Source organism: Myxocyprinus asiaticus, chromosome 13 (assembly GCF_019703515.2).
Source record: "Myxocyprinus asiaticus isolate MX2 ecotype Aquarium Trade chromosome 13, UBuf_Myxa_2, whole genome shotgun sequence".
NCBI lineage: Eukaryota > Metazoa > Chordata > Actinopteri > Cypriniformes > Catostomidae > Myxocyprinus > Myxocyprinus asiaticus.
In genome coordinates this window covers 42,585,764-42,598,614 of record NC_059356.1, presented here as the reverse complement: position 1 = coordinate 42,598,614, position 12,851 = coordinate 42,585,764, and the positions used below count along the sequence as shown (strand labels likewise).

Here is a 12,851-nt window from a genome sequence, read left to right as displayed (position 1 = left end):
TTTATTTATTTATACAGTATATGAACTCAAACATTTCTTATCAAATTTTACCAAGACCAAATTATCTTAGCTAGGCAAAATTCACATTTATTTAATAGAGCTATATTTGCACTGTATGTCAGCAACTTGTCTAACTGCATTCATTCTATAGGGACTTTTGAAGAAACATCTGAGACAAAGTTAAATGGATAGTTCACCCCAAAAATGAAAATTCTCTCATGATTTACTCACAAACAAAGATTTTTATCTCAGCTCTGTGGGTCCTCATAATGCAAGTAAATAGTGGCCAACATTTTAAAGCTCCAAAAAGCACATAAAGGTAGCAGAAAAGTAATCCATAAGACTCCAATGGTTTAATCCATGTCTTCAGAAGTGATATCATAGGTGTGGGTGAGAAACGGATCAATATTTAAATACTTTTTTATTGTAGATTCTTCTCCCTGCCCACTAGGTGGCGATATGCATGATGAATACAAATCACCTAAAACAAAAGAAGAAAAATGTGAAAGTGAAAGTGGAGATTGATAGTAAAAAGGACTTAAATATTGGATTACTTTTATGGATTACTTTTATGCTGCCTATATGTGCTTTTTGGAGCTTCAAAATTTTGGTCACCATTCACTTGCATTGTATGGACCTACAGAGCTGAGACATTCTTCTAAAAATCTTCACTTACGTTCTGCAGAAGAAAGAAAGTCATACACATGTGGGATGGCATGAGGGTGAGTAAATGATGAGAGAATTTTCATTTTTGGGTGAACTATCCCTTTAAAATGTAAATTTAATGTAACTGAGAATTTCATGAACTACTGTATGAAAGAGCAATCTCTCTGCAACATAATATTCCTCTGGGAAGAATTACTGTGGCATGAAAGTTTGAGCCCACTAATGGGAGTGTTTCTATTTTGCATTTTTCTAATTAAAGGTGCAATATGTAAACAATTTTCATGTAATATTCACCTTTTATTTTTTGCCAATGTAACGCAACTTAACTAATGAGCCCTTCCTGGACTTCCTAGGTTGCCTATTAAAGCCTGTAGACTGATTTTCATGCGAAGGGAGCGGGTCGCTTGTACCGGGAAAATCCAAAGGATGTGACGTTTATGAGCGCTCCTGAGAGCCTTGCCTAAGACAGTAATAGCTTCTCTTCCGCTATTCAACAGCGACAACAAACTGCAACACTAGGTAACGTTATCTTAGAGATGGAATCCAGCAAACGTCCGGCTCCCAGCACAACACCAACTCCTACACAAACTCAGAGTAAGACAAAAACAAAACAAAATAACATTTATCTACTGAATCCCGTCTGGCTAAGCAGGAACGTGATCTTGGACAAGCGAAAACTAGAGTGAACATCGGCAGGGAATTTGATTCCTGGAGGGACCTTTGTTCGGTTTTGGGGATCAAAACCGACCCTGAATTGGCGTTCTTCTTATTGGACCGGTAAGCTTACATAACTGCAAAGCATGTGAAATATAGTGCCATAAGGATTGATCTGTGTAATTTTAGCTAACTTGATCTTGCCTGCTAACGCTGACGAATTGCAAGCTACCTTGCTTCGTAACTTTCAAATCATTTCAACAATCTTCTCTTAATACTAAAAGTCAGGTATACAGGATAAATTTAAGCAAATATGCTGGTTTCTTGATCGTAGTACAACATATGACATACAAAGCATACAATAGTGCAACGTAACAGTGCAGCGTAACAGTACACTGTCTGGTATAGTTCGGTAGTATGTAGCTGTATGTGTGTATCAGTATGCTGTGTTAGCTGATAAGTAGTTTTAGTTTAGTCTCAAAGTTTGTAGTAAAACAATCATAACTGTGTAATTTTTATTATGTCAGCATGATGCCAGTGAATCACGTTCAGCCTCTTTGTACGTTACGTCATTGTTTTGCCGATGCTCACGTCCCTATGGAGTGTGTGCACGAGCACGAGCAACAGGTAGCTGGCTGCAGTTCACTTAATGGCCACAGGTGTCATTAATAACAAGGATTTTTGAATTTTACATACTGCACCTTTAAATAATAAAAAAGTATAACAGATTATAAGCACACAAATTTGAGTGTAAAATGCACATGAATTTCAGAATTTCTTTGTAGTTGGTATTTCCCCCATTTTTTTTTTATTTTTTTGAATGGCAGCATGCACTCTTGCAGCATGCACACGTTGTTCAAAAACTGATGATCCATGTAATCCAGGAAAGTTTCTTGTTTGTATTGTCAATGTGGCAACCTGGTCTCATAGAATCACATTACTACACCTGTATTTTTGCACATAATGTAACAGTTTCCTAATGAAAGGAACACTTAGAGGTGCTATAATGACAATTAATTTTATTCCCTTCTACACAAATCCTGAGTAAAATGGCAGATAATCAGTTCATAAACACTTACTTTTCACCCTGTTCCTTACACAATGGCATTTTATGATATCTAAACACTTTCAGTATAGTGCATGACTTAAAGGTGATACATTTCAACGGCTGAATTACATAACCAACTACAGTACATTTACAAACTTTTTCAAATACGATCTAATTGTGCAGCAGCTCTACTGATGGACTGTGGTTGCTTCAGAAATTGCATTTTTCATCTTACATTTACTTTTTTATGACACTATCAGTTAGGTTTAGGTTTAAGGTTGAGGGTATAGGTAGGTAGGTTTTGTTGAATTAAAACTCGAAAGAGCATTAACCTTAAAAACATCATCTGTTTGGGAGAACATTTAATTCATTGTTAGCACCACACAGTGGACACTTCACCTCGGAACTGCCACGACATGTGTAAGGAACCACATAATATAATTATGTCAAGTAATTTTCAGGAGATCAGACTGAGTTCGACAGGTATCTGCAACTATTTAAACAAACAAAAAACACTGTAATTAAGAAGTGCGTCATACATCCAGCCAATGCGGTAACTGGTAACACAGCCGGCAGAGAACGCCCAGAGTCACATCATTTTAAACAGACTGCAAGCTAATCTGTACTTGAAGTGAAGTGGTTTCACATAGAGAGATTTGTGAGATGCCCAGAGGAGGAAAGGCCTCTATTATGCATTTAGCAAGAACTGACCCAGTCCGTAACCACGAGTCATTTCTGTGACACCCTGAAACACTCACACACACCCTGTAGCAAGTAATCCATGAACCAGTGGCATAACATGTTTAAGAAATATGCCATTACAGCATTGTGCAAAAATGACACAGGAAGTGCTCTTTTGTTCGGAGTTCTCTTTCTTTTTCTCCTTGAATGTGAACACTCTCTTTAGAAACAGAGAGGCAAGGAGCGCCCCTGATTGCTGAATGGACTGTCCCAGTTGAACAGTGGTGGGGGGGAGGCGGTGAGCAAATTGCACCTAATTTGAGGGAAGAAAAGAGAAGTGTTGGTGTGAGCAGAACGCACTCCCACAGCCTGGCCATTCATCGCTTCCATTTCTCTGGGTCGGAGCCTTCTTCTCCAGCCAAATAACAAGAGATAAAAACAAAAGAGGGGTGTGTGGAGGGTAACGTGGCCCGAGATCAGGGGGAGTGCACTGTTAATCATAGCAGCCACAGAGAAAGTACCAGAAGAATCGTGTATCAACCTCATGAGATGTCTGGGCCCGGCTGGTGGTGCCCGGTCTAAGAGCAGCGTGTGAATTCTGCTCCAGGTCTCACTCTTGACCTGATCGTTTCTCTTCACAGCAGGAGACGGCAATGAGCCTAAAATGACCTCACTCAGGGTCCACGATGTGTGTGCTTTGCCGTTTAACTGGTGAGGCTGGGGTACCAGCTTGCTTCCCAGCTAAACCAGCTGAGCACCATTTTGGTCAGGCTGGGTGACCAACTTATACCAGCTAAGACCAGCTAAGCCTAGTCTGGTTTTAGATTTTTTCAAAGATGTGTTTTATTATCATGTTTATAAATATAACAAGAAGAAAAAAATTCCAATGGATTGAAAAAAATTAATAAAAAATAGACTTAATTCAAATGTAAAACACATTTATTTTTGTATTTGCTTTTTATTTTTTTCCCTTACTAAATTTTATTAGATTTCTTCAACAAAAAGATGTGTCATTTTTCTTGAAAGCAATTTTTCTTTTCTTGAGCAATGTTTGTATATTTTTACTGTAAAACAAGACAAAAATTTTGATTAAGAAAACTAATATACTGTATATATATATAAAGATACAAATATATTGAAAGTAACAAAAACTGTTAATTTCAAATTCATAAAATGTGGTAATATTGAGAACTTTTTATTTTAATATATTGTTAACACTTTTCAATATGGTTTCATTTGTTAACATTAATTAATGCATGAGGTATCATAAACTAACAATGAACAATACATTTTTACAGCATTTGTTAATTTTGGTTAATGATAGTTTCAAAAAATACAGCTGCTCATTGTTAGTTCATGTTCAAAATACATACAACTTTGAATTAAATTTTTTATTAGTATGTATGTATTAAATATGTATAGCTAACTAATTTTAACAAATAGAACTTTATTGTAAAGTGTTAGCAATCTATCAAATGTTCCTCTTTTGCAGTAGGATGGTTTAATGCTGTAATATCTGGCACGGATTAAATCTAATCCTACCAAACTGGCACATTTCCTGTTTGAATCAAGTTCTAAACCTCAAAAATGCCATGCGGGTGGCAAACGCTTTCCAGATTTATCCAGGTACTAGGAAAGATTCCCAGAGAGTTCTTTTCTTGAGCAACTGAAAGATTTTGTATGCATGTTAGTGGCTCACTGAGAGTTTCTGCCCATGTTACAACCCAGAGGAAATTTGTATTGCTAAGAAATCACTCACATAGCTCAACAGGTTTATCAGTTATGTATCAATTTTGTCTCATACATTTCTCCCAAAATGCCCTAGGACAATTGTTGACATACAGTAAGAATATAGAGCTATAAAATCATTTGATTTCAAATGTCAAATTTTGATTGCAGACTTTGGTATGTTGGCAAATCTGAGCAGGTGAGATTACTTGGGTCTTTTAACTAAAAAAAGAAAAGAAAAGAAAAAAAAAGACTGGGATGGTCCACCGCAAAAATGGAAATTCTCTCATCATTTACTCAACCTCATGCCATTCCAGATGTGTATGACTTTCTTTCGTTTGCTGAACTCAAAGATTTTTAGGAGAATATTTCAGCTCTTTTGGTCCATACAATACTCCAGTGGTTAAATCCATGTCTTCTGAAGCAAAATGATAGGTGTGGGTGAGAAAAAGATCAATATTTAAGTCTTTTTTTACTATGCACAAAGAATGCGAATTGCCAAAAACAAAAGAAGAAGAATGTGGAATTAAAAGTGGAGATTGATAGTAAAAAAAGGACTTAAATATTGATCTGTTTGTCACCCACACATATCATATCACTTCTGAAGTCATGGATTTAACCACTGGAGTCATACGGATTACTTTTATGCTCACCACAGCCTCGTAATTTTCAGGAGATAAGGCTGACTGCTGCCTTAATATGCTTTCTTGAGCTTCAAAGTTTCGGATCCTGTTGACTTGCATTGAATGGACCAACAGAGCTGAGATATTCTTCTAAAAATATTCGTTTGTGGTCAGCAGAAGACAGACAGTCATTCACATCTAGGATGCCATGAGGGTGAGTAAATGATGAGAGAATTTTCATTCTTGGGGTGAACTATCCCTTTAAGCAAAGATCTCAATTTGTTCTTCATTTAATCAACAAAATGAGGTATAAAAGAGATCTCATTTGTGATTGTTCTTTCCTATGGGCGGTTCTCAGATTAACTTTTTAAAGTGGTTTGCCTGTCGGCGATTAAAGGCTCAATTTTAAACACAAAAGATAAAAAAGAGAACGGAATGGGTAGGTCTTCATCTTTTCCTTTTTATCAATATATGGAGACGGAAGGGAGGTGTTTCTATGGCAACATGCATTGTGGTTAAACCAGGGTTCTTACAGATGCTTCAAAGTTAAATTCAAGGACTTTCAAGGACTTTTCAAGCACATTTGTATTTGTTTTCAAGGACTATGCTCGAGATGTTATTAAACGAATTCTTTATTTGTTAATTTTAAATAAAAAAATTTTATTCATTCAGTTAATTTATTTTTATAAAACCACTTATTACAAGTACAACATATCTCAAAGTGCATCTTTAACTACATATTCTCAGTAACAATTCTTGGTTCATTCATGAAGTAATTGATGTGCAATTATAGTGTGCTCCCTTAAAACGCACTTCGCTTTCCAACAAAAGTGAATAACTGTGTCCGTTAACCAAGGGCGGGCTGGCCATCGGGAGAACCGGGACTTTTCCCTGTGGGCCGGCCGCGAAACAGGGCCGAATGGGCTGTGATAAGCTGAAATGGGCTGCCGCTTTATGCAGAACGGTCCACAAAATGGCACCGAAAAGGACAGCGACAACCAACTGACAATTCAGGCAATTGACAATTTCAAATATATTTTCTAAAAAATGTGCAAAACAGAGTCAAGCCATTTGATATCATTAAAGGTTAGGTTATAGAATGATACCCTTTTTTTTTTTTTTGGCAATTTGAAAGCTTTTTCATGATTAAAAAAGTCAAGGGACGTGTCTGTCAGCAAACACAGTTTTTTATATTGACCCACATGTTGTCAGAAATAACCTATTTTGTGAGACACAAAGCTTTCTTTACACAAGGGGGCGCTAGAAGACTCAAATAACTGAAGCCTCAATTCATCTACATTCAAATCTCAGAACGTTTTACATCTCATATAATTGTTTCACTCTGGAGAGTAATTTTTTATTAAAACTGATAGTTGCAAGGATTCATACTTGTTAAATCCGCCACAGCAGTATCTATAAAATATTTTTGATTGTGATTTTGAACAGCGCTGCCAAAAGTAACAGGTGCTATGTGACAGCTCTGTCTATGCGCTGCCTGCAGCAGTGGTCTAGTGGTCTGTCGTTGTGTTTTTCAGAAAATAAATACATACATTTAATTTATTAAATGATTTAAGCAATGTACTTTACGATTTTCTATAATTCGTTAGAAAATCGAATATTTTGGTAATATTTATACCATGTAGTGATGGGAAGATAAGATCATTTTACTGACTTGAATCATTGAGTCTCGTTCAGCAAAATAAACAAATCTTTATTCAAGTCATTTAGTTCATTTCATTCATATGAGCAGAATTAAATTAAAATGTTACATTTTCAATAGCTAAATCCCCCCCAACACGTCTACTTATGCAAACTTTGGTTATAGTCCCAATAAGGAAAAATTGATAATGCAGCAAAGGACAAATTTTGAGAAACAGAAAGATTAGTTCACCTCTGGAATCTTCTTGTCGGAGTCGTTCGTTCTTTTGTCACTGCATAGCGTATACTGCTGTCACGTGACAAAAGAACGAACGACTTGGACCAGAAGACTAGAGAGGTGATCTAATCATTTCTGTTTCCTGTGTGAGCAATGCATAGCGTATATGGCTGTCATGTGACAAAAGAACGAATGACTCAGACCAGAAGACTCGAGAGGTGAACTAATCATGTCTGTTTCCTGTGTGAGCAATGCATAGCGTATACGGCTGTCACGTGACAAAAGACGAATGACTCGGACCGGAAGACTAGAGAGGTGATCTAATAATTTCTGTTTCCTGTGTGAGCAATGCATAGCGTATATGGCTGTCATGTGACAAAAGAACGAATGACTCAGACCAGAAGACTCGAGAGGTGAACTAATCATGTCTGTTTGCTGTGTGAGCAATGCATAGCGTATACGGCTGTCACGTGACAAAAGACGAATGACTCGGACCAGAAGACTCGAGAGGTGAACTAATCATTTCTGTTTGCTGTATGAGCAATGCATAGCGTATACGGCTGTCACGTGACAAAAGAACGAACGACTTGGGCCAGAAGACTCGAGAGGTGAACTAATCATGTCTGTTTCCTGTGTGAGCAATGCATAGCGTATACGGCTGTCACGTGACAAAAGAACGAATGACTCGGACCAAAAGACTTGGGAGGTGAACTAATAATTTCTGTTTCCTGTACAGCGCCTATGCGGTTTTCACGTAACAAATGAACGGAGGTTGCTCAATGCACATGCACGGCCAACACAAAATGAACGAATCACTCTCGGAGACTACTCGTTCTTCTGAGTCACATAAAAGATTCGTTCAAATGAACGGATCGTTCATGAACGACCCATCACTAATACCATGATCAATGGAAACATGTAAATGCTTCAAGCTGCAACCCCCCCCAATGTTCAAGACAAATCTATGCCCTTGGTATTATGCGTTCTGACTCTTTCCATGTATTCTGGTATTGTTGGCTTCTAATGTCACTGTGTTTGTCTATTTCTACCCATAGCTGTCCAGATTCACGTACTAAAAGGAGACAAGGCGGGCGAATGGTGGAAATTCACCATCAACATCATATCTGTGTATAAGCAGGGCGGACACCGCATTCGCAGAGGAGACCAGCTCCTGTGGGTTCGTGCTAAAGATGTGGCATGCAAGTGTCCGAAAATCAAACCCGGCAGGAAATATCTGCTCATGGGTTCCGATGACGACGAATCCCGAGGTCAGAGCAGCGTAGTGGCGGACAAGAGCAGCCTGCTCGTCCCCTGGAAAGACCTATGGGCCCGTAGGCTAAGAAAGTTCCAGCAACGTGACAAGCGGGGCAAATGCTAGAGGGGAAACATTGAAGAACAGGAGGGAAGACAAAATAATGACCCAAGCACCTACAAGTTGGAGCAGATGGTTGTTGTTGTTGTTAACATTGACCAGAATTGTGGTGAAGGACAACCGGTTTTGCAGTTTTGCCTTCCGTAGTTAGTCAATTTTTTTCCCATCAAGATTTTATTTTTTCATATCTTCAACTTTGCAGAATTTGCACCTACTGTTAAGTATACATATATGTAAAGTCGTGTTTGTGTGATCCTTTCTGGTGTCTCTTTATGATTTCTGTCTTTTTTCACAAAGGATGAAAGAGAAACAAGCTACTGAGTCACTATATCTGCGTGAAAATGATCCTTCAGGATTAGTGTGTTGGCTTCTAGGATGGTGAATATTTCAAAGTTCAAAGTACATACACTACCAGTCAAAAGTCTGGATATACTACTTGACTGAAATGTTTCTCATGATTATTAAATTATTTTGATTAAAAGGCTTATGCCTAAGTGCATGCAGTGATTTTGTTGGCCAAAATAAATTGTGCCTATGTATACATTTCTTCCCAAAACTAAAATTGTAATGACTCCTTCAATAGTGTTTAAAAAGAAAGATAGCTATAGTTGTATAATATGAGTTGTATAAGACAGCATTCTCTTGGTCACTATGTAATTCTCATACCTCCATTTATGTTATTTCAAAGTTTTGATGACTTTTGAAAAATATGGAAAATAGTAATCGGCTGTCAATCGATTCACATTTTTATTGAATTAATTACATGATGTGTTGAATTATTAATCGAATTATCCACATATCAATATTTACTGTGAAAGCCCTCAAAATAAAGGTAATTTAGAATATAATAATTATAAATATAGTATATAATAAATAGTATAATTCAGTGAATTCAAATACATTACATAATATACATATGTTGTAGCAAAAGAAAAGTAAAGCATTTAGACAATATAAAAATTGCCTTTAAAGTCAAAATATTGTTTGTTTTATTTCCATATCATTAAACACACCCCTATTATTGGCTTGCTTTCCTCTGCTCTATTTTTAATTGTTGGTCTATGTTCTCTTGTGTCCGACGGATGCTTTTGGAGCATCTCACTTTTGGTGTCACGTCCCACAAATTTTCAAAACCTCCAAATTTGCCAAGTTAAATGTAGTCTGATACTTAAAAACTCGAGATCCCGGCTCGGTCCAGCTGTCTTTGAGCGCAAAAGTGGTTTGACGAGGCGTATTCCTGTAATACTGACTGCCCCCTACTGCGTCAACGTAGTACATCAAACTTGAATTGGTCCGATGGTTGGAATATACGTACGGGTCAGGGCCATGATAACACATTATTTTTCACATAATTAATTGCACTAAATTAACGCATTAAATAGACAGCCCTAGTAATAAAAAGAATAAGTAGGTGTGTCCAAACTTTTGACTGTTAGTGTATGTTATTTATAGTTATATGGCAACATTTGCAAGGCATGATTATGATAGAACCGTAAAAAAAGAGAGACTTTAGTCAGTCTGTGGTTTTAAGCCAATACATGCCAAAATTAGGTAATTAGGTCTAACCATCATGTCTTTTACATTCTTTCCTCTCAGATAGAAACTCTTTTGACAATACCTCTCTGCATAAGTATTTTGATTGGTTCAAAATGGTATGGCATCATAATGACATGAAATCATAATGTTTATTCAGTGCAAAAATCTAAGCCGCTACTTTAGGCCATTGTTATTAACTGTGGTGATGTGATCTTTAAAGTGTGAAGTCTACCTTCTTTTCCATAACTAGCTATAGTATGAGTTTAGTTATACAAATAGAGGATTATTTTTAACCGCTTTCTGATGATTTTTGCAGACATTTAGAATGCAATACACCCAGTATTCCCCAAGATTAGACATCTGTTTATCTGTTAGGCTGACTTAAAAAAAAAAAAAACAAATGTAATGTCCTTTCATTGTCCTAATGTCCTTTGAGTTCTGATATGAAGACAAATAAATACTAAAAATGAGACATACTATAAACTCAGAGGTAAAGTTTAGGGATGATGTGATAAAAGGTCAGTTTATTCCATAATATAAAAATTAAAAAAAAGCCTGATTTGAATACACTTCCAATATTTTCTTTGGATGGTTTTCAAAGCTATATTTACCAATGTATACAAAACGCAAGGTTACATCCTACCAAAACAAATTAGATAAAATCAGCTCTTATTATCGAGTCAAACAAACAATTTTCTGTTTTATCACTTATGTGGTACCTTTCTATGTTCTGGTACTGAGGTGATATGTATGCTCTACTGTTATTTGTATAGTTGTATAGTTTTTTCTTTTTTTTTGTACAATATTTAGTAGATTATATTCACAAGCTATTAACCATTTTTATGCCATGAACTTGATATTCTGAAAAGGAAAAAAATATTTTTAGTTATTTCTTTGTCGATAGTGTAGAGAGGGGGTTGTACAGTATCTAAGTGACATGAAACTGTGCGCACGCACGCACACACACACACACACACACACACACACACACACACACACACACACACACACATTCAATTAACATTCTGTTACTGTCAAGCTATGAAACTCTGACAGTGGATAAGATGTAAAAGTCAATGACTGCAGTTAATTAAAACTCACACATGGTCTAGTCTTTGGAGACATCCTGACCTCACAAGTACACTTTGACCAGTTTTCCAGACATTTTGGAAAACAACTGTTTTGAACAGAATTTTTTGATGAAGACATTTACTATGTTCATGGTTCTCCTGTATATGATGTTTTACTGTATACTTTGCAAAAGTTGTGTATTGTCAAGTAATGCATACTAATATATTATGATTCTCATAAATGAACATATTTAATGATACATGAACTCACATGGCTGTGTGTTTCTTTTTGGTCCGATATATTATAAGTAGTACTGTATATTATAAGTTAACTAAAAATGCAAGGTTTAATATACAACAAATTGTAAACTTAAAATGACAGAGGCAGAATGATAAAAATATATCTGTGAATAGTAGCGAAATCAATTCTAAATAAATTACACACACACACACACACACATATATATTATACTGTATATATATGCTGTATAGTATATTTACTGTACATATGTGTGTGTACTTACAAATAAACTAAAATCTTTATACATTTTACTGTAAGAAATATATTAAAATAATATTGTTAAAATTATTATAGTTTTCATGTATTTTACAATTTACAATAACTTTTGCATTGTTATAATTATTATAACAATTATTGTTATTATTATGAATATTAATAATAATATTTTTGTTTACTTTGTGCTGCATATCTGCTGCTCAGATTTCTGCTTTAATGGGGTTGAATAAAATCAAATAAAATTGAAAAGACCTATGCGGTGATGCAGTCCTGTCCTATCAGCACAGGTAAGAAGGGCAGCACAGGGAAGTGTTGTAGTTGTACCAATTAAAAATGTACAAGAAATCTTCTGATGCTTAAAAACTGAATACAAAATGCAAATTCCTGAATAACAATCCAAAAATGAAGATTTTAGTGATGCCAAAAGCCTAAATAGTGAGCCAATTTAAACATAACCAAATACGTCAAGTGCCGTGCGGGTTGGAGGGCCTGTTAAACCCAAAGCAAAGAGTTAGTGTGAACAATAAATGTCAAAGTCAAATAAATTACAGTTCTGTTTTTTGCGACAAAAGCCCAGCAGCGGACAAGCTATGCTGCATTATCATTTACTTTGGCTCTCTAAATATCAATAAAGACTGATGACTTCTAAAAGGGTTCTAACACGTAAATGTCAGGCCATGTGTATTTTAGATTGTAGTTAACTTAGTGACATATCATGCAGGTATAGCAGACCAAAGAATCCAGGGCCAGTAATAGGGTGGTTGCTTGGAAGCTCTCATTCAAATGAAAACTAAGCCATCCAAGTTCACTTATCTATGTTTAACAGTGGAATTTCTGGTGAAAAACTATACTAGCCATGTTGCTGAAGAGCTAAGATCCACCAATCAGAGAATCACAGTCCACAAAGCACAGCAAAAGAGCTCTGCAGCGACCCCTGCACTTCCATGAAGCACTGTGAATGACACAATTGAGTTGGTCTTTCTACACTCTCAAACTACTTATATATTCGTAGATACCTGAATATTTTGCAATATGCTTAAAATCAACAAGTTTAAACCAGTTTTATGATTTTTCATTGTT

At 36.1% G+C, this 12,851-nt stretch overlaps 1 protein-coding gene across 3 annotated transcripts in view; it reads left to right on the top strand.

The window, feature by feature from the left end:
• LOC127450024 (netrin-1-like) overlaps nt 1-11,462 on the top strand; it is a 71,191-nt gene extending 59,729 nt beyond the window's left edge. For all 3 annotated transcript variants that reach the window (XM_051713727.1, XM_051713728.1, XM_051713729.1), the window contains exon 7: nt 8,332-11,462. In XM_051713727.1, coding sequence (XP_051569687.1) covers nt 8,332-8,654 — 323 coding nt within the window. In that variant the 3' untranslated portion in view covers nt 8,655-11,462. The remainder of the gene's footprint in view (nt 1-8,331) is intronic.
• Nucleotides 11,463-12,851: the final 1,389 nt, after the last annotated feature.